We start from the raw sequence: 22,070 nt of genomic DNA on the forward strand, positions 1-22,070 counted from the left end.
ATACTGTGTACTACCAGAGCTAAACGGTAAGTATGATATCTGTTATTGCCCCTTTAAATGAGGCATATTATTAGTGACAGTTAGCAAATGTTAGCAACCATTTGCAAGGGTATGAGCTAATATGCGGAACTAAACAGTCAGCATGATAAACTCCACCCTCGCTATCAGTGCTAATAGTAGCATGTTAGTATTGCCGCTGTGGGTATGTTAGCTTGCTGATGTTAGCATTTAGGTCAAATGCCCAGTCAAGTAGCTACTACCTCACAGGGCTGGTAGCATATTTAGTATGTTAGCATGTAGCAGTGAAGTACGCCATCATGGGGCTACAAGTTAACAAGCTGATGTGGTATAAGCTAATATGGGAAGCTACAAGAACTTAACTTTTACCATCGCCGTGTTAATCCATACTAGCATTCCTGCTCAAGCATGTTAGCATGCTAATATTAGAAATTAGCTACAAATAACTGCAATCCAGTACAGTAAAACCTTTCTAAAGGAACATTTAGTGTGTCAGTACGTCAAAACTAAAACACTTGACGGTAGGACAGAGAGTGTTGGTTATAAGGAGGGGATGCAATTTATGATTATGAGTTTTGTATCAGTCTGTCTTTAAATTACCATAGTAACGCGGATATTGGATTTAGCAACAAATAGCAGAAGTCTGTGCAGTTCATCTACATGAACACTAAACAAAATGCCGCTGAGACATGGTATTCGATGGGAAATGTACAGAAGATTAAAGAAAGAATCAGGGAATAAATCTAATTTGTAGCTGACTTTCAATCGAACTTTACCAGCTAGCGCTCGTAAAGTTTAGCTAGCTCACGTTACGTCTAGAGGTGTTTCCTTCGGGTCTTGACCTACTCTCTTTAAAAATCACAGGTTTAGAAGAATAGGGTTTTAAAAAGTGGCAGTAACGTGCAAAAATATTTCCAATTCGTTAAGAGACCATGCCAGGCTGCCGTAGTATTAACTTTTTATGGGAAACCCTGATGGACCTGTAGGCCGATACTAATTGTAATTTGTGTGAACAAATCCTTTAAATGACTCAGCATGGACTAAAGTTATTCTTTAATGAATGAGACACTACATGTACAGAGGTAACCAGAGGTCACATTCATTATGATGTCATGGTTGTGTAACAGATCGGCATGAAGGAGCTGTCCAAGGGTTAATATCTCTCTGTGGATTGTCTGTCTTCTTCTTTCCAAGGTGTTTTATAGCCATTCTCACCTCGGAGCCTGGAGCCGCTGGCTAATTCGGATCCTCTTCACACGGGAGGGAAGGGCTCTCGTCAAAACATTATTCACACTCCAGAGAAATTGTATGGAGCCTTTTTAGAAACTCCACTCATGCAGTTTATCCCTGGCGATGGTGGTAAATGATCAGTTAAGGGAAACTGCTCCCAGACATTTTATATGAAGCGATGGTCTGTATTATGTCAGAATTGACATTTATTTGGAGAAGCACGCTGTGTTTTATGCTCTCATGAAGGCTATTCACGTCAATCACATGTAGGAATGGCGTCAATGTAAATGCAAATGTGGGTGTGTTGCCATGATGTCTGTACAGAGATGGATTGGGTACGAGCCGGGGTTTGATACGTCCACATATCAGCAGCAGATGTTCGTTTTGTTTAAGTGAGAAACCATCTGTGAATATAAAACGAAACATAAATATGATTTACTGCCTCAATGAAATCTGTAAAGAGTGAATTACGCAAATGTTCACAGTCTCCAGTGCTACACTAGAGAGGCTGATGAATAAAATAGATATTTATTTTTCTTTAAAGCAGTATTAGGAGATTTGTGGCCACTGGGGGGCAGTGCAGATCAACATTTTAATAAATTACTAAGACTAACATGTTCACCGCTAAGAACAGGTCAAACGTTACAAATCTGCTAAATATCTCAGGATCAATATTTGAAGTTTTTGGTCCAGTGACGTTTAAATTCATTCCTGTGCCCAGAGAGCAAACAGGAAGTTGCTCTGCTTGCTCCAAATTCAACTTAGACTGGTGCTAATGAGTGGGATATAGGGGCCTACAATTACAGAAGCATGCCGAAGACCACGTCGTCTGTGCCCCATTACTTCCTGTCTGTCATCACTGTTGACTATCCAAGAAATTACTTTAAAAATGTAGAATTAATTCATGCCATGAACGACCCTAGCATTCATTTGATTTGTCGTTTTTCCGGCCATCTTGTGAACATACATCCATTATCACATCTCTTATTTGGTCTCCACCAATTCCTAAAGCATGCTTGACTCTTAAACTGCTACGTAAACCTTTACGTTCACCACGCACTTGGAAAAAAGACGTGGAGCAGATGAGAAAGTGTTCATTTTCTGTCCTTTTTCATACCAGAGGTAGTCATTCAACGGTTTAAGGTATTGTTAATATAAAACATCAGCCACTGGTGGCACAAGTAACACTACTTGATGAAAGCTCTTCAGCTAACACTAGCCACTGTAGCGGTGTAGGGCAGGGATGTCAAAGTCATTTTAGTTCAGGGGCCACGTACAGCCCGGTTTGATCTCAAGGGGGCCCGGACCAGTGACACAATAGCGTATTAACCTATAAATAACGGCAACTCCAAATGTTACTCTTTGTTTTAGCGCAAAGAAGTACAAGTATGTCATAAAAATGTTTACATTACAGATAATTAGCCTCATAGCATAATTGCCTAAGTCATTTTTTGGCCACGGTCACAATATTAATAAAAAATTCCAATGTGCTTGCTAAAAATTGTTTTCTGAAAACATTATATAAAATATGACTTAGGCAATTATGCTAACAATATAAAATGCTGTGTTATGTCCATGACTCTTACTAAAACTGTGTGAACCCTAGGAATAGCAGCTACTTTTATTGGAAAATTGTAGATAATGTCTTCAATGTACTTTGCAAATTCTTCCCGCGGGCCAGATTGGTCCCTCTGGCGGGCCGCTTTTGGCCCACGGGCCATATGTTTGACACCTGTGGTATAGGGTATAACACACCAAGGCTGTGTTTTATTTCTTATGAATTCAACATTATCATTTGAAGATCTTACTTTTACAGATAATATTCATGAAGAGGGGACAGCGAGAGCTTGAGATGAGTCTTTTATCTTTCTGCTTTCTCCTTCACTTTAGGTCTTCCGTAGAAACAAGACAGCTGTTGCTTAGAAATATCAAAGAGAACAGCACTGGAAGTCAGATTTCTAACTCTCCAGTACTCCGGTAAGGTTTCTCAACCACCCATTAGATGTTTCTTCTTCCTACGACACCTTTGACACCGTGCCTTTTTCTCCTTTTCACTCTTTTGTTTCTTCAGTGAAGTGAACTACATGATACGTTTTTTTGTTGTTCATATAGAGAAAACCAAGCGTGAAGACAGATTTGGTCTTTTTTTCCTCTTGCGCATCAGTCGGGTTGAAAATTATGTAATTCTGAGTTGCTTTATTGAACGCAGCATAAGGAGAAGGCCTTGGCGGCTGCTACAACACACATTCAAGTTTCAGGATGTAATTAAGTGTTTCCTTTTGAACACTGTCCTTCCGGCTCTCTGACTAAAGCGCAGTGCTGCAGAGTGTGGGTGGTTATCGAGGAGTTGTGTACTGGATAGAAAGGGAAGATTTTTTTTTTTATTATTATTATTATTATTAATAAAAATAATGAAACACAGAAATGTTGCTCTGCTCAAAAAGAAGAATACACCTACTCTAATTCAAGAAATAACTTTATTTTCAACATAAGCACAAAATATACAAACGATTTCTAGATAGATAGCCATCAAACACTCACAGGATCACGTCAATCTAAGAAGCCAGACCAAAGCAGCAGCTTCCAATTAGTACACCACAGAAATAATGTCTTTAATGTGCAATAATCAAATAAGCAGGCGTGATTTCTGTTTTCCACCAGACAAACAAACCATAAATAACAACCACTTGAGATTACACAGGGGACATAAACACAGGAACGCATGAATCCACTGATACTCCAAGGCATGTGCACTATTGGTACAATTAAGCAAAATCAAGCCGTTATCTCCCCCATGAATGAAACCGTTTCAGAGAAATCTTCCTCCGCTGAGTCGCAGACCAATTATATTTCCCCCCGGTGTGGCAGAGTCTGCTCAGAAATGCATCCAAACAGTCACTGATCTGGCAGAGAGCGCCGCGCAGCATTGGCGCATCTGCAGCGAACATCACACGTCCGTCTGTCCGTCCGCTTGTTTGCCCGGGCCTCGGCTTTCACAGCTAAAGAGCAAGACGAGCGAAGCCGTGGTTTGTTAAAACCCACTGTTCACACGATACGAAACAAAAAAAAAAAACAAACAAAAAAAACAAACACCACATTTACTTTGCCTCGGCTTGAAATCACCAACACTGACGGAGCTGTATCAGCGCACTAATAAATGTCACACTAAAAATCTCTGCAACGCTACACGTACGAGCTTCACGACCACAGCTGCTGCTCAAAGAATAAGATAAAAATCGTAGGATAATACTTTAAGAGCGTTTAATTAGGCATAATTTAGAAAGGGGTTATGAGTTGAAACTAAAGCTGGTTCCTTAACAATAATGAGACTTGAAAATAGATTAAAAACTCACAAATAAAGGTGCACTGCTTTCTTTAAAACAGGAACATGGCAACCTCCAGTGGTTTACCTTTGTCTCTGTGACGTAACAGTGCACTTTAGGGTGAGTTGGTGCAACGTGACGTCGAAGTTGGTGCAGGTAGGGGTGCAACACTTGGTCTGGTTGCAAGTTGCATGTATTTTCCGGACGGAAACTAGTTGAGCTTCTCATCGGAGGGGCTTTATGTTAATTTTAGTTCTCAGATCAGTCAACGTTGGCCTCTTCTTCCTTCTCTCCACACATTCTGGTGCTACATCCCAAGCTCTGATTGGCCCAGGGTGATAACGATGAGATAAAATTACAGGGATCTATCTGTGCAGGAGGAAATCAGCTAAAACTGCTTAGAATATAGCATAGCCAAGATGTCCCCTCGATGTATACACACCAGCCTAGAGACCACTTTAAACCCTTATAAATTATGTCTCATTGGAAACAGGTTAACACACGATGAACTTCATTATGGCACTTTTAGAAGCTTCATGTTCGTCTGTTGCCCCTCTGTCCGTCCTCGCCAGTGGAGATGTAACCCTGGCCTCCAGAACGCTCTCGGCTCAGTCTGTCTTGGTTTTTTTCTTTGTTGTTTTCCTCATTCGAGGCCGCGCGCGCGTCCTTCGCGGCAAAAAATAGAGTTTCTGTTCTGCCACCGAAGGTCCGCTTGTGTGACTCACTCACTCCGTAATGAACCGCCTGCCCTGGACGCATCAGGGAAGCAGGACGGCGTGCAGCCGTTAAAGCTGCAAAGGGCGGGGATTTTTATGTTTTATTTTTTTTCAATTTCAAGTGTGAAAATGCACATTTCTTCTTGGCCTGGCCCCAAAAGTCTGGATGAAGCTGAGGAAAAAACAGTGCAGTAAATCAGTCCACACATGTAAAAAAAACGGGGAATCAGATAATTTTTTAGCCAGAGTTGATATCAGTAATCTTTTTGGTGCTGTTGAGTCTTTGGTATACCGTGTGGGTAAACGTGAATGTGTTGAGGGCAGTTTGTGTTGTTTCAGTTGCCTCTAGGTGCCATTCGGAGCCGCCAACGTGCCACGCTGCAGCTTTAAAACATCAAAAATGAGTCCGTTTTAAATGGTTCACATTCGTGTTTTGTTGACTCATAAAACCTCATACGATGTGGGACGATCCGAGATAAGAGCTGCGAGATGTGAGAGTCCTGATCTGTCGATGTTTCAGAGGGTCCAGGATCGCTCTGTGGAGAAGAGCGTGTTTGCCCTGTGCGCCTCAATGACTGTCATTACGCATCAGTGGTTGTGATCTGTGTTTACATCTCTGGCTACAGCAGTCCGGCTTTGAAAAGGTCACCAGGCACTCGGGAAACGAATATTCCCACTTAACAGACTCCATTAAGTGACATTTTCAAAGTCTTTAATCCTTGATTGACCCACAGGTCCGTCTCGCCGGCCTCGTAGAACCCTCAGGCGTCGCTGTAGTTCACTTTCCTGTACACGCAGGGGTCTGGGTACATCATTTTCTGATCCGACAGCAGGTCGTCCGTGACGGTGAGCTCCTCCAGCTCCGTTGTGAAGTGATCGGTGCTCTCCACCATGGACGTGTCCTTCACGGCGCTGTAGGTGAGGGCCACGCTGTAGGTGGCGGGTTTGTCCGAGCCCTTCCTCCCGCAGCGGCAGATCTTCCGGAAGGCGGCGCGAAACTTCTGCGACATGGCGTTGTAGATGACCGGGTTGATGGCGCTGTTGAGGTAGATGCAGACCCGGCAGAAGAGCAGGAACCAGTTGTCCAGGTAGGCCTGGTCCAGGAAGGAGTTGACCACCACCAGGGTGCGGTACGGCATCCAGAGCACGGCGAAGAGGATCACCACCACTGCCAGCATCTTGGTCACCTGCAGGGGGCAACAAGGAGTGATATGAGGACTGATGTTTAAGGCTCCGTAAGATACGTACGTAGCCTACGCTAGTATGAGACATTTATATTCGTGCACTCGTCAGTCTGGACCACTCTGTAAAAACGCAGGCGCTAGTCGACGCTGTGTCTTTTTTGCCAGTCGGGTTCCTTTTTGTTTTACTTCCTGCTTCACTTTCAACAATGGCAACTGAAACTTTAGCCAAAATTTCGCCGAATACAAGTCATACAAATGTTCATACCTCCGAACCCCCTCAGTTAACCTTTCCTCAATGACTTCTATCTTAATTGATCCAAAACAATCAATTCAAAAATTGTGGCGATGGAGAAGCAGCTGGATATACTAAAGTGGAAACACACTACTACCAAGCGGACCAATCACAGTTCATGTGGTCTGTGTCGCCGTGACCTGTAGTTAAATTTCTGGGGAGGTGCACGTCAGCTACGGCGTTAGGGTCTACATAGGGGTCTGGGCCGACACCGTAGCTTCTGCGTCAATTTCTCTGATCCAGCTCTCAGGAGAAGCTGGATCGGAGAAGTCAACACCACTGAGTAAATAAAAACAGCTACATCACTGAGGAACAAAGATGTGGAGATGGTTTAACGAGGGCACTGACAAAAGTTCTGGCCACTAGTTAAGGATCAGGTCACCTAAATGATGAAAGTACTGTATCTAGCAAACACATGGAGTTTAATTTGTCCACGTTAAAAACGTTCAGTGTGGAAAATCAGATTTATTCATTTACTAATTGATTGGCAGAAAATTCATCTACAACAATTTTGATAATCAATTAATATTTTGACAATTTCATCTTATTTATTGTTTAATATTCAGTTATATATTTAACTACCAGTCTATCTCTGGGTTTTGGACAGCTGTCTGAATAATACATTTTATTTAAATGTATTATTCATGTATTAAAACACAATCTTAATCACTTTTTTTTCCTTACAATCTCTAGCCGCCAGTTAGAGACAAATTTTCCAGGAATAAGTTTTTTCAAGGAAATCACTTCAGGAGTTTGTGCTTATGTAGAGAAATTCAGCTCAAAATATTCATTTAAATTAAGACTAGTGGGAAAATACTCGAGATTTTAAAATCTTTTTTTTTTTTTTTTTTTTTTTTTACTTTTTGGTTTAATTGTTCTCTCTTAAAACATTTCACATATATTTATTTAGTTAGTTTTTAACTTTAGTATTGAAATCCTTTGACATTGAAGTTGTTGTTTGAGTAAAGTACAATCATTTATTTTATTTTTAATTTAATTTAATTAAAATCAGAGAAATGTAAAAGCACCGACAGAGATATTTTGGCTATTCTGTGATGCATTCACGTGGAGTTGGGAAATTTTAGTTGTATGGAAATCTAGTGGTAATTAATTCTAAAGTGGATTTATATGTTTTGTGTGTAAAATCTTTATTTCTAAAGCTTATTCCAGCTCCGTTTAATTCTCTTGCAAAAGAGAGAAATGATGTGGTTTTAATTATTTAGAGCAGCTAGATGCGTCCTGGTTGTCGTCCCCTCCTGGTTCACCCTTCCACCCACCCACCCACCTGTCTGCGGGAGGTCGCGGTGGAGCTGGAGTGCCGGGAGTTCTTGCAGCTGGTGCTCTTGTTGACCGCGTGGTTGTTGTGTCCGTTCTTCTTCTTGTCTTTAGGGTCGGAGGGCAGCGGGTTGAGGAACAGGATCCGGGCGATGAGTCCGTACACGACGGCGGAGATCAGCAGCGGCAGCACGAAGAAGACGCCGAAGTCGAAAAAGTAAATGGGTAAATAAAACTTCCTGGAAACTCTGTAGCCGCAGGAGATGATGGTGATGTTGTCGTAGACCAGCTCCTGGATGTCCGACAGGTAGAACCACATCAAGCAGTAAATAGAAGTAAAAGCCCAAACGAACAAAATGATCTTCTTTGCTCTGGACAAAGTGCACAGAAACTGGGCTTTAATCGGGTGGCAGATGGCGATGTATCTCTCTATGGTGAAGGCTGTTATGGAGCAGGAGGAGGCGTTGATCCCGAGGTACTGGAAGTAGGTGATGCAGAGGCACCCGTAGTGGCCAAACACCCAGGACGCAAAGATACTGTCCGTGATAGTCGGCACGCCAGCAGCTGTCAGCACCATGAGATCAGCCACGGCCAAACTCACCAGATAGCAGTTGGTGGGAGTCCTCATGTGTTTGGTGGTGAGCACCACCAGGATCACCATCACGTTGCCAACGATCCCCGTGGCGCAGATCACAAACAGCAGCAAACTACTTATCACTTTGTACTGAATGCTGTAGTCCAGCCAAGGGCCCAAAGTTTGGTTCAGCTCAGGGGCCGATGTGAAGTTTTCCATCTTGTTTTAATCAGCTCAGATGTTATCCGAGGAATGAGAACAGGTTAGCGTGGTTTTTCATCCAAGCGCACCAAAAGCGGATTTTACGCGCGACAAAAGCGAGAAGTCTAGCAACGTAACAGGTTTAGAAAAGTCTTTACAGATCTTAAATACCTAAAAAAAGAAGCAACACGGGCGTGTGCTGCACATTAAACCATCGCGAAGAGACGAAGAGCAGTTCGGACTCCGGTGTAAAGCCGCGTTCGCGCTGTGCGTAAAAGTCGAGGCGCTGCCTTGTTCTCGTCAGAACAAACTGTGTCTCCCGGACAGATGGCGCTTTGGTTTTGAGCCTTCCCTTTGGCAAGAGCTCTCATACGCATGCGAGAGGATTAGCCCATCATTACATTTTCTGAAAGCGGACCTCCACCCCCGTCAACAACGGAATCAGCTGGTCGAGCGCCAGAATGTAACATCGCAATCGCGTTTCTCTCGCTCTGAGATTCTGGCGCTGACAAAACGGGCTGCTGCCTGTGGGGACGAGCTAAACGCGGAGGCGCGCTCTCAGGTGCTGTTCGAGCTCGGCTCAACAGGCTGCCACTTCGATAAGGAAGACCGCATAATGGAATGAGCAGTGAGATGGAGGCTGATCGATGGCTGCGCGCTTTTAGGTGGAGCCGGGCATTGTGCGGTTTCCATTTGGGGCAGACCCTTTTCACCAGTGTCTTAGTTGTGGGACACTTAATGGAACTGAGGCACCATCAATACTTTCCATACTGTGACAAGTCAAAATGTAAAGTCAGCTAATTTAACTTAGAAGAAGAGCTTTTTGGAGGATGCCACTGAAAAAACACTGCCCCTGATACGTTAGGAGAAAGAAGTGATATTGATTCATCTTTAACTACATAGTTAAATGCAAATGTGTATTTATTAGACATTGCTCAAATTGCTCAGATCAAGGGAAGACTAACCTTTGAGAAAACAAGCTCCAGTGCTCTCCCAACCTTCATCTGATCATTCCTTTGAGTCAAAAACATTTATATTTTTCTTAAACTTTAATTCTTCCACCGAGGTCTAATGGTTGCTTTGACGGGACAAAATTCAGTTGGCTCGAAAAGTGCTCAAAAGAGCCTAGAATACAGGAATCATTCTTTAAAATGAAATACCTGCTATACATTGAGGTTTTCCATGTGTAGATTTGTCAAGATGTTGATTATAAAAGGCCCAAAAGTATTTAGACGCTCGACAGTGGCTCCACTAAACATCCCAGTTCTAATATTCTACTGTTTAGCTTTCCACTCTTTATCTCTATGACATGTTTGACAGTGTTTCCCTCCATCCATTTAAACCATTTACGTCCGATAATCCGAGGTCGGGTCACAGTGGCAGCAGACGCCCCCCTCTCCCCTCCCCTCCCCTTCAAAGCAGCACATTCCAGGCCAGGCGCATATTCTGGGTCGACCCCAGGTCTCCTCTCAGCTGGCCGTGCCCCCAGAGGGCATCGTCACCAGATACACCAAGCTGCTCCCCTTCCCTTTCTGCTTCACCGCCATTATCGCACCAAAATGTTCTCCCCATCACAGCCGTGCTCTTTGGGGACACTGGGAGGGTTCCTCTAGCGCTTTGATTTCCTCTTAGGCGAAATACTCTTTCAGCGGGGCCGCCTGTGGGCTCAGGATCGTTACCCTGCCGCGTGAATAATCCATTTTTATCAGATCTAGACGCTCGCCCTGTCCTTCTGCACCTCCGTTTGCTAATTTGATCCCGTAGCTTTCTTATTGTCTGAACTTATGGGTGGTTTCTGTTGCGTAACTCTCCCTCTGTGCCGCTCTATGAATTGAGTTATGTTCTTTGTGTGTTCATTGATCTCGTGCTGCTGCTGTTTCCTCGCCTGTTTTTCTCGATTGTCCCTCCATTGAAACAAGATCTCTCTCTTTTTTTATTTACACACATAAACCCAACAACGAAGGAAGACTTTTTCTTTCCTGCTTTGCCTAGTAGTATCATCTCTCAAGTCTGACAAACAGATCCTGTCCTTTGTGTCACCATTTAAGCAGTTTATTGTCCAATTTCAACCTGATTCATTAATTTTAGCAGAACATACTTGCTCTTTTGTGGATAAAACACAATTTAAGTTAACTGTTTATGACACAACTACCCAGATATGCTGTTAACATTCAGTTAAATCTGCTGCTGAAACGTGTATTCATGAAACTGTATCATTATTTTTGACTAATCCTTGTGATTCATCAACCTCATGATGTTTTTTTCGCTGATGCAGTAAATATTATTGCATGAGGGACTTGTGCTGTACAGTAAAGCCAACGCGTGAGATGCACAAAAACACAGATCTGCAGTGACCTGCACTAGCTGCCGTGCTGTCCAACAACGACAACATGGGAATCTGTGGCTGCCTGTTCTCTCCACGCACAAACACTGTGGAGGTGGGAAACTCTCCTCCACACCAACTGTGCTATATTCTCCAGGCGCCGAGCTGAGAGCGGCGACGAACGCGCCAACCCTCGCTTTATGCATTGTGCTTTCGGGGCCCCCGGAGGCCGCCAGCCGTCCATCCTGAGCAACAGGTGGAGCTGAACGGCAGGGAATTACGTAAAGACGACGCCCCCCCCCCCTTCTCTCCGTGGAGAAACGCCTGATTTCAGCTCAGTTTCTTGAATCTGTTTTTGTGTGACAGTAGTGGGTGTAAATCTGCTGTTCAGTGACAGAAACATGTCGGTTGTAAAGATTCAAATTTGGTTTTAAAAACTACGAGGCAACCAGTGAAGCAGTGTCAAACAAACAGCCTTGTGTCACTCAGTGCCACGGCCCTCAAGCAGCTCCAAACTCCGTATTTCCATATTCATAGTTAAATCAGTGCTAATCGTCACGGAGACGTTATTGTCCTGCGTCCTGTTCCTGTTCAAGCGTCTTCACTTGATTACATTATTCAGATCCCTGCAGCCGGAGGCAGGAGGATGATTTGGTAGAGAAGAGTCTTACTGCCACCTAAAGGACAAATCTGACCAGCACCAACCGTGAGACGAGAGGAAACGGTTGATCACAGTTTACAGTGTTTCTGCTGTGTGATCAGCTGTTGAATCTCAGCTCTTGAATCAAATAGTGATCGTTTCATTCAAGCTTCAGTGACTGAGATTTGATTAGAACAGTTATGTGGTAATTTGGGGAATTAATATATGATACGCTGCTGCTGCTGCTAGAGTTTTATATTTGGAAGACATTTAATTCAAGTGGAAAAGAACTTTTGATTTTTGATTTGATAAAGAAAGGAAGGAAATAAAGATGGAACTAAAAAAGAATGAAAGAAATGATGAGAAGAAGGAGTAAAGGAAGGACAGATGGAAGGAAGGAATCGAGGAAAGGAGGATGGAAATAAATGATGATGATGATGATGATGAAAAGAAGGAGTGAAGGAAGTAATTAAAGGAAGGAAAGAAGGAAGTATGGAAGTAACAGAAGGAAAAAAGGAAAAAGGGAGTGAAAGAAGGAAAGGACATTGGCATGGAGGTAAAGAAGGAAGGAAGGAAGGGAAATCAAGAAAGAAATGAAAGGACTGGAGGAGGGAAAGAAAGAATAAAAAGAAGAAAGGATTTAAAGAAGGTGTGAAGGAAGGAATCGGAGGAAAGGAGGATGGAAAGAAATGATGAAAACAATGAGTGAAGGAAGGAATGAAAGATGGAATAAAGGAAGGAAGGAAGTATGGAAGTAACGGAAAGGAAAAGGGGATGAAAGAAGGAAAGGACATCGGCATGGAAGTAAAGAAAGAAGGAAGGAAGGGAAATCAAGAAAGAAATGAAATGACTGGAAGAGGGAAAGAAAGAGGATAAAAAAGAAAGGATTTAAAGAAGGTGTGAAGGAAGGAATCGGAGGAAAGGAGGATGGAAATAAATGATGATGATGATGATGAAAAGGAGTGAAGGAAGGAATGAAAGAGAATAAAGGAAGGAAGGAAGTATGGAAGTAACGGAAAGAAAAAAGGAATGAAAGAAGGAAAGGACATCGGTATGGAAGGAAAGGAAGAAAGAAGGAAGAGAAATCAAGAAAGAAATGAAATGACTGGAGGAGGGAAAGAAAGATAGGATAAAAAAGAAAGGATTTAAAGAAGGTGTGAAGGAAGGAAAGAAATAGGGACTAAAGGAAGGATGGAAGTAACTGAGAACAAAAAAAGGGATGAAGGAAATGAGGATCAAAATAAAGAAAAAGGATGGAATGAAGGGAGGATGGGAAGAATTATGGAACAGAGAAGAGGAAGGAAGGATGGAAAGAAAGAAAGAAAGAGATCAAGGAAAAACTGAAAGGAGTGGAAGACAGAAAGAAAGATGGAAGGATGGAGGGAACTGAGAAAAGGAGAGATGAGGAAGGAAACAAATAAAGAAAGGATAGAACGAAGGAGTAGAGGAAGGAAGAAAGGATGGAGAGAATGAAGAAAGGATGGATGATGGAAAGAAGGAAAAATTATTTGGAACATCTGTGGATGGATGTTGGAGCCAGGAAAAGAACGAACTATAAAATATTTGATAAAGGAAGGAAGGAAGGAAAGATGGAAATGAGAAAGAATGAAAGAAATGATGAGAAGAAGGAGTAAAGGAAGGACAGATGGAAGGAAGGAATCGAGGAAAGGAGGATGGAAAGAAATGATGATGATGAAAAGGAGTGAAGGAAGGAATGAAAGAAAGAATAAAGGAAAAGAAAGTATGGAATTAATGGAAGGAGGAAGGAAGGAAGGAAATCAAGAAAGAAATGAAAAGACTGGAGGAGGGAAAGAAAGATAGAATAAAAGAAAAAGGATTTAAAGAAGGTGTGAAGGAAGGAAGGAAGTAATTGAGAAAAAGGGATGAAGGAAATGAGGATCAAAATAAGAAAGAAGGGATGGAATGAAGGGAGGATGGAAAGAATTATGGAAGAGAGAAGAGGAAGGAAGGATGGAAAGAAAGAAATCAAGGAAAGGAGTTGAGGACAAAGAAAGATAGAAAAGGAGAGATGAGGAAGGAAATAAGGAAAGAACGGATAGAAGGAAGGAGTAGAGGAAGGAAGGATGGATGATGGAAAGAAGGAAAAATTAAAGAAACAACTGAAGGGGTGAAGGAGGGAGAGAAGGAAATAAAGATGGAAAGAAGGAAATCAACCGTTTTAAAGAGGTACTCAACACTTTATTAAGACACTGAGCCTCATTATTAAATAAAGAGCAACACTCCTTAAAACATTTCATTTAAATGAAGTTCATACTCCGACGTGAAACTGTTTTCTCTTGAATCTCTTCCACGCCAAAATGAAGACGAGCAAAAACGATCTTGAAACGTTGAGACGAGTAAAGCAGAGAGTCATGGTTTCTCTGGCTGTAGGTTGTTAGAGCCGTGAGAGAACAGGAGGAAAAGGTGGAAGCTCCTTTAGTTTCAGTCGGATTTATATTTAGAAAGCCAAAAGGAGACAAATCTGAAGGAACTCAACAGATTAATCTGAGCTGGAGGAACTAGATGATGGAGGTGGAGGTGGAGGTGGTGGAGGTGGTGGTGGTGTCTGAGCCACCAAACCAGTAGCTTCCACGTTACTTCCTGTGTGCTTCTCTTAGCTCTGACAAAAACACCATGAAAGACGCCAGGGGAGAAAGATTATGTTCCTCTGCAGGTTCCTTATGAATATGGATGAAGGGAGTCTGTTGATGTTTTACTGTGGCGTCTGACTGTTCATCTGCTGTAGTATCTCACCGGATCTGTTCCTCAAAGAGCCATAAACCGGAAAACGAGGCAATTCCCTCCTGAGTTATGTAGCAGCCGCTGCGTCTGAGCTCGGCCCTATAGAGTACAGTAAATAAAGAAAGAAAATACAACTGGTGGAATGAATGGTTGCTATAGCGATTCACAGCGCACAGAAATCGACCGAGAGCCATAACAGAGCTTTAAAAAAAAAAAAAAAAAAAAAAACGACCTTTGACCTCTCCTGATTTACAGAGGCGGCGGCGGCGGCGGCGGCGGCAGGTCGTTTGAAAAGGGAATCAGTCCCAGGAGGCTCAGACCTCTACGGTGGAGCCGTTAACTGGAGGTTAGTCATAAACACTGCTCCCTGCTCCGACCCTGACACCCCCCCCCCCCCCCCCCACCTCCCCATCAACGCTAAGACTGTAGGGTCCCGTGTACAGCTGCGGCGTATCAGGGAGGCCCGGCGGAGGTCGTGAATACGGGGCGAGGCTCGACAGTGGGTGTGGAAAACAAAACAAAATACAAATCATAATTCCAGAATTGAAATGTAACTCAAGGTCGTAAAAAAATAAAAAATAATAATAATGTTTTAAGTGCAGTTTTAAAGTTCATGGACACATCCTGGAGAGAAGTCTTTCACAAAGATTGAATATTTTAAACTGATTTCCAGCTAGATAACCATGGCAACCAAATGATGTATCCTGGTAACTTCACTGGTTGCCATATTTTGTCTTCCAAAACTTACTGATGCTCCATAGTCGCCACAGAAAAAGGGGGAAAAAGGTGGCGTTGCTTCAAGAAGCTTCTTCAGTGTCTCAAGATTTATTTCCATCCAGTGTTGCGTTAATCTTTCACCAAGATCTTGTATTGATGATGGGAGAGTCTGACCACTGCACAAAGCCTTCTCCAGCACAACCCAAAGATTCTCAATGGGGTTAAGGTCTGGACTCTGTGGTGGACAATCCATGTGTGACAATGATGTCTCATGCTCCCTGAACCACTCTTTCACAATCTGAGCCCCATGAATCCTGACATTGTCATCTTGGAATATGATCCATTGGTGGAATAACCTGGTCTTTCAGTATATTCAGGTAGTCAGCTGACCTCATTCTTTGGGCAACATAATGTTGCTGAACCTAGACCTGAGCAACTGCAGCAACCCCAGATCATAGCACTGCCCCCACAGGCTTGTACAGTAGACACTAGGCATGATGGGTGCATCACTTCTTCTGCCTGCAGACTCTTCTTCTTCTTCTTCTTCTTTATATATTTTAATCTGATAATTAATCACCAGCTGACTGAATGCCTCCCACATCTTCAGTGTGTGTTTTGTTGTGTTCCTTCGTCCTGAAGGAGAAACAGAACCAGAGGGAAACAGATTTCCTCTGATTTAACTTTTAGCAAACAGACTGTTTGACTCTCTGGGGAGGAGGACAGATCCCAGCCATTCATCTTCTTGTGTCTTCAGTAATTAGTGAGCTACTGTACGTGGTAGAGAACTCATGGCTGACGTCTGTAAAGGTTCATTTAGTATCTTCTGAGCTTCCAGAGTCCTTCTGGTCCTGCTTGGTTTATAATCTCAGCTCTGAAACATTTTCTGTCTCTGGTGACGACTTGTTTCTTATCATTGATCATGACGTCAGAGTCGAGATGAATCTTAGTGTAAAGAGAGTTTGACTCATATTTTATTACTGTCCCTCAGCTCAGAGGATCTAGTTTCTATGTTCACTCAGAAAAGTTTTCATTCCCCTTTCTTCTTGTGTTCTTCCATTCCTTCCTTCCTATCTTCTTTCCTCTTTCTTCCTCTCTTCTTTCTCTTTATCTCTTCCTTCCTTCCTCTTTCCTTTTCTCTTCCTTTCTTCCTTGCTCTTTCTCCCTCTCTTCTCTCTGTCTTTATCCCATCCTTCTTTCCTTATCTCTTCCTTTTCCTTCCTTCCTTCCTTCCTTCCTTATCTCCCTTTTCTTTTTCTATTCTTTCATTCTCTCTTGGTGGTGTCCTTCCCTCCTTCCTTCCTTTCTTCTATCTGCTCTTTCTTCCTCTCTTTCATCTGTATCACTGTCTTCCTTTCTATCTTTCTTTATCTCCCCTTCCTTCCTTCCCCTTTGTTTTTGTGTTCTTCCATTCTTTCCTTCCTGTCTTATGTCCTCTCTTTTTCCCATTTCGTCCTCTCTTCTCCCTGTCCTTCTCTCTTCCTTTTTCTCCTTCCTTCCTGTCTTCTTTTCTTCCTTCCTTCCTTTCTTTATCTCTTCCTTCCTTCTCTTCCCCTTTCTTTTCTCCTATTTCCTTCCTCCTTTTCGTCCTTCCTTTTGCTCTTCCTCTCTTTCCTCTCTCTCTTTCTCTCTTTTCTCTTCCATTCCCTTTCTTCCTTCACCCATTTGTCTCCCCTTCCTTCCTTCCCCTTTCTTTTTGTGTACTTCCATTCTTTCCTTCCTTTCTTATGTCCTCTCTTTTCCCTCTTTCTTCCTCTCTTCTCTATCTCTGTTCCTTTCTCTCCTTCTTTCCTTTCTTCCTACCTTTTTGCCTCCTGTTCTCTTTCTTTATCTCTTCCTTCCTTGATTAATTTCTTTGTTCTTTCCTTCCTTCCTTCCTCCCTTCCTTCCTTCTGTTCCCCTTCCTTTTCTCTTATTTCCCTCCTCCTTTTCTTCCTTCCTTTTGCTCTTCCTCTCTTTCTTTCTTCCTTCACTCATTTCTCTTTTCCTTCCTTTCTCCCTTCCCCTTTCTTTTTGTGTTCTTCCATTCTTTCCTTCCTTTCTTATGTCCCCTCTTTCCCTCTTTCTTCCTCTCTTCTCTGTCTTTCTCTCCTTCCTTCCTTTCTTTATCTCTTCTTCCTTCCTTCCTTCCTGCCGTCCTTTCTTCCTTCCTTTCTCTTTCTTTGTCTCTTCCTTCCTTGATTCCTTTATCTCTTCCTTCATTCTGTTCCCTTTTCTTTTCTCTTATTTCCTTCCTCCTTTTCTTCCTTCCTTTTGCTCTTCCTCTCTTTCCTCTCTCTCTTCCTCTCTTCATTCTTCTCTTCTGTTCTCTCTTCCTTCCTCCCTCCTTTCCTTCCTCTCTATTTTCCCTTTTCAATTCACTGTTTTCTGCTCCCTCCTTCACTCAGATGACCACTAACGGACATGTAAACACTTTGTTTGTTGATCAGTCTGTAAAGGAAGAAGGGATGAGAGGACGACTAGATGAAAAGAGGCTGTCAGTCTTTGCTCGTGCGCTGCTTCCTTCAGTTCAGCTGCGTTCCTGATCTCAGGGCGAATGCTGGCTCGACATCTGTGGGATTTATTTATTTTTGGTTATTATGATGATTTACCTCTTTGAACCTCGTCCAGAATATAATTGAAGTAGTGCTGAGTGCGAGCAGAGAGAGAGAGAGAGAGAGAGAGAGCTCAGCTTTAAATCGCAGCTTGACTCAGCTCTCCTCCTCCAGCACATACAGTATGTGTGTCCGGTCCAAGCCGTCCTCTCTGCCCCGCCGCAAGGCCGCCTGACTCAGTCCTGCCCGTCTCCCCCTGCTTCCCCGTGTCCTAGTCTAACCTTGGAACCGCCGTCTTTGCCTCTTCTCCGCCGCTTGCTTCCCATCAGCTATTCTTAGCTGTGCTTACGCTCTGGCCTCACAGCAGATCCGTCAGCGTAAAATGCCACACTTCACCGGATGGCGTAAATAAAATGGGGGGCCTGCCGGTCGGGAGCATCTCTGGAGGAAATGACAAATCACTTCAGATCATAAACAACAGAGCAGCGGCGGTGCCAGAGAAATCTGTGACGGGAGCGGTCTGGTGGTTTTCTCTGCGACTGAGGCCGAGCCGGACGGTTGCAGGGCCTCATCTCAATACGTCTCGCGGCGGTTGGCGTTAATTTCGTCCGTGGCGCTCCACTTCAAGCCGCGGTTAGACGGATGAATCTGGCCTTTCCTTTTGTTTACCGCCGAGGGGATGCGGTCGCAGGGGGAGATGAGGTTAGACACACTAAAACCTCTGGGGCTAAAACGAGAGTCTGCAGCCGAGCAAGTGTCTGCTTGGTGCTGTGTTTAAAGGCGCTGATGGCGTCGCAGGTGGAGGAAGAGGCGTCGGAGTTCCAGATTCACTTCCTGTTCGTCTTCTTCTGAACGCTGCATAAATATATGCAAATTCTGAAGAAGAAGAAGAAGAAATGTAAATCTCCTTTCTAAAATCTTGCACAGACCAGAGAGCTGATGTGGACCGTGCTGTGTTCTCTGGCCCGACGCCAGCCTCCCTCTCGGTTCCCCGCGTTGGTTATGAAAGTGTGCGTGACTCCTCCTGACACGGCGCAGTCATGGTGATGTGTTCCAGGCCGCTGCAGGCAGGTCAGGAGGAGACGCCGTAGAGAGCATTAATGTTGCAGCATTGTGTTGTTCTTGTAGACCTGTAATATATATATTTGTGTGTAAGCTGCGTTAACACCCCCTTCGTGACAGTGAGGGAAGATAAGGACAGTCAAACGACCAAATAATTTAGAACTGATGCATTTTTAATTTGTTCATAAGCAATAAATAGAGAAAGACACTGAGGATATCCAGGGTACTGTTTATGTGTTCATAACCAAAGCTAATTTCCAAAATCATTCCCTTGATGGGCATCGCCGAACAGTAGTTAGAATACATATAGTACTCTTTAGGGCGGCACAGTGGTGTGGTGGTTAGCAATGATGCCTCACAGTTAGAAGGTTCTGGCTTCTAATCCATTATGATCGACTGGGGCAGTTACAGAAAATTAATGAATGAATGACTGAATATTACTCTTTATACAATAAACAAAGCAACAAATGATACAAAATAAGTTTAAAAGATATCTAAGATGAGCTCATACACTGCCTGGCCAAAGAAACTGACTTTTTTTTGGCCAGGCAGTGTATGTTAAAGGGAAATTAGCATTTTTTTACAACCTGGACCTTATTTCTGGCATAAAATACGATCGTTTACTCACCCATATAACTTTGGTGTCATTTGGAGTCGTTCGGATGATATTTAGATCCGTGTATATGCATATAGTGGGAGTGAATGGGGCACCGAAACGCAGCCTCTAAATAACGCATTATCTGCCGCGAAACTCATTCATTTCACCAATATTTTGTTATGATACACTAGTGCTATTCCCCGTTGAGTCCGGAGTTACCTGTTATCTATTCGTGGAGGTGCGGCAGTTTGTTGTTCTTTGGCCAGCTGTTCCTCTCTCTGCCTCCGCATCCTCCTTTCAACGAGCTCCTCACCCGTATACTCTGGCTCATAACGGTAAGGACGTCCATCATAAACAAAGTCGTTGTCCACAGCCTCAGAATCGGAAAAATATTCAGCCATGTTGCAAAAAACTAGCAGTAGCAAATTACAGGTAAACAAGCCGACTGTTGCGGGTGCGCGCGGCGCTTAGAGATGACATCATCCAGGTCAGGGGTCAGACCCCGGATGATGATAACAGGTAACTCCGGACTCAACGTGGAATAGTACTAGCGTATCATAACAAAAAACTGGTGAAATGAACGAGTTTCGCAGATAATGCGTTATTTAGAGGCTGCGTTTCGGTGCCCCATTCACTTCCACTATATGGATATACGCGGCTCTCCACTGGATCTAAATAACTTCCGAACGACTCCAAATGACACCAAAGTTATATGGGTGAGTAAACGATCATATTTTATGCCAGAAATAAGGTCCAAGTTGTAAAAAACGGTAGTTCCCCTTTAAGATGGCAGGAGCAGGGAAGCAAAATAAGTTTAATGAAAACTTACTAAATCTGGAACAAGAAGCGCTGCAGGGCAGAAAGGGAAAACCAAAAACCAAAAGCTAGACAAGACTCAGGACACAGGGAAGCACCAGGAAACAACAACAGGGATAACACAGACGACTCGAAGAAGGATAAAGGGAAAAGTAGGATTATATAAAAAGACAAGAAAAAAGCAAACAGGGTGGCGGAAAATATACGAAACGCAACACCATGACAGTGCATGTGCAACAAAATTATATTTATGTACTTCACACTTTCAGCATTGCAGTACTCTTTTCTGTATGCAGAAAACTTTCCTGCCCTCAAGACACAAACACACAAAACTGTTTTTGCTGTACAAAAACACAAAAGATGCAAAGACTGACTGGACAGTGGGGTGCTTGTGGAGGACAGAGAGAAACTTTAACAGTATCAGAAAATAGTTAGCAGCAGTCGTCGCCCCTGTCCCGCTGAAGAGGCACGAATGCAAGGGGCAGCTGTGATCGTACACTCCCCCACCTACCGGCACGCTGAAAGGACCCGTAGCAAATATGGCAGCGGATGAAGACCTGCAATTTGTGACTGCGCTGCGTAAATCCCATTAAAGTGTCACGAGATAAAGCCGGGAGGTCACGAGATCATTTAACGTCCTGTAATTGACTTTTCCACAATCGCTGCTTTTCCCTAAAACATTAGAGTGGTCTGAATGTTGAAGAGCTACTTAAATGAAACTGCCTCTGGAGTTTGAAGGGGAAACTTTCTCCTTTTCTTTCTCCACAGCATGCATTGCAAATCAAAGTAGAAAAATGAATTTAAGAGCAGAACTTGAGTAAATGTCACTTTCTAACCATGATCAAAAGTATGTGGACACGTGAAGATTACGCCCGTGTGATTGCTGAACGTCTGGTATCTAAACCACGGCTGTCAGCATGAATTAACTTCTGTAGCATTAAGGGTTACCTTTAGAGACTCTTATGGCACGAAGCATGAAAACAGCCTCACGTATACACAAGTGTAGGTCTCCCTTGTGCCTCCAAAACATCAGAGAATGGACATGGGCCTTCCTGATGTTCACGGGCATATTCCAAGATTACAATACCAGGATTCATGAGGCTCAAATTGTGAAAGAGTGGTTCAGGGATCATGAGACATCATTTTCACACATGGATTGGCCACCACAGAGTTCTAGGTGAAACAGAAGATCTAGGTGAAAAATTAATGCAACACTGGATTAATATGGAACTATAACAGCCTAGTCAGCATGAATTAACTTCTGTAGCATTAAGGGTTACCTTTAGAGACTGTTATGGCACGAAGCATGAAAAACAGCCTTACGTATACACAGGTCTAAGTCTCCCCTGTGCCTCCAAAACAGTTGTGACTCATCAGAGAATGGACATGGGCCTTCTGAGGGTGTCCTGTGGTGTCTGGTTGGGGGGGGGGGGGGGTGTAGGAGGGGATTTGAGGGGAGGGGCCTCTGTGGATCATCCCACAGATACTTGATCAGTTTGGGATCTAGTGAATTTGGAGGCCAGGTCAACACCTTGTGCTGTTCTTCTTGTGTCTGTGTCAGGCTGCATCCTGCTGGGGATGGCTGCTGCCATCAAGGAGTGTCATTGCTATGGGGTGGGGGTGCCTGGTCTGGTCTAGGTGGGTGCTACATGGCTAAGTAATATCCACACTGATGAATGAATGCCAGGTCCAAAAGTTTCCCAGCAGAACATTGAATTGTCACAAAATGGTCAATGTTGTTTACATCTTCTGTCAGTGGTTTTAATGTTGTGGCTGATCGGTGTATATGAACAGGTGTACTTTTCTCCATAGTTAATTTTGCTTTGCT

At 43.4% G+C, this 22,070-nt stretch overlaps 1 protein-coding gene across 1 annotated transcript; it reads right to left on the reverse strand.

Moving 5' to 3' along the window:
- Positions 1–5,578: 5,578 nt before the first annotated feature.
- trhrb (thyrotropin-releasing hormone receptor b) lies at positions 5,579–9,104 on the reverse strand. The gene is made up of 2 exons (XM_084563905.1): positions 8,049–9,104; positions 5,579–6,474 (listed from the first exon to the last, which is right to left on the reverse strand). The coding sequence occupies exons 1-2, from the start codon at positions 8,829–8,831 to the stop codon at positions 6,049–6,051; spliced, it is 1,209 nt and encodes a 402-aa protein (XP_084420031.1). The 5' UTR covers positions 8,832–9,104; the 3' UTR covers positions 5,579–6,048.
- Positions 9,105–22,070: the final 12,966 nt, after the last annotated feature.

Source organism: Chelon labrosus (assembly GCF_963514085.1).
Source record: "Chelon labrosus genome assembly, chromosome: 16".
Lineage (NCBI taxonomy): Eukaryota > Metazoa > Chordata > Actinopteri > Mugiliformes > Mugilidae > Chelon > Chelon labrosus.

Coding starts and splice junctions, on each gene's coding strand:
- trhrb (XM_084563905.1), bottom strand. CDS start 8,831: ATGGAAAACTTCACATCGGCCCCTGAGCTGAACCAAACTTTGGGCCCT. Junction 6,475..8,048: donor CCGCGACCTCCCGCAGACAG/GTGGGTGGGTGG, acceptor TGCCCCCTGCAG/GTGACCAAGATGCTGGCAGT.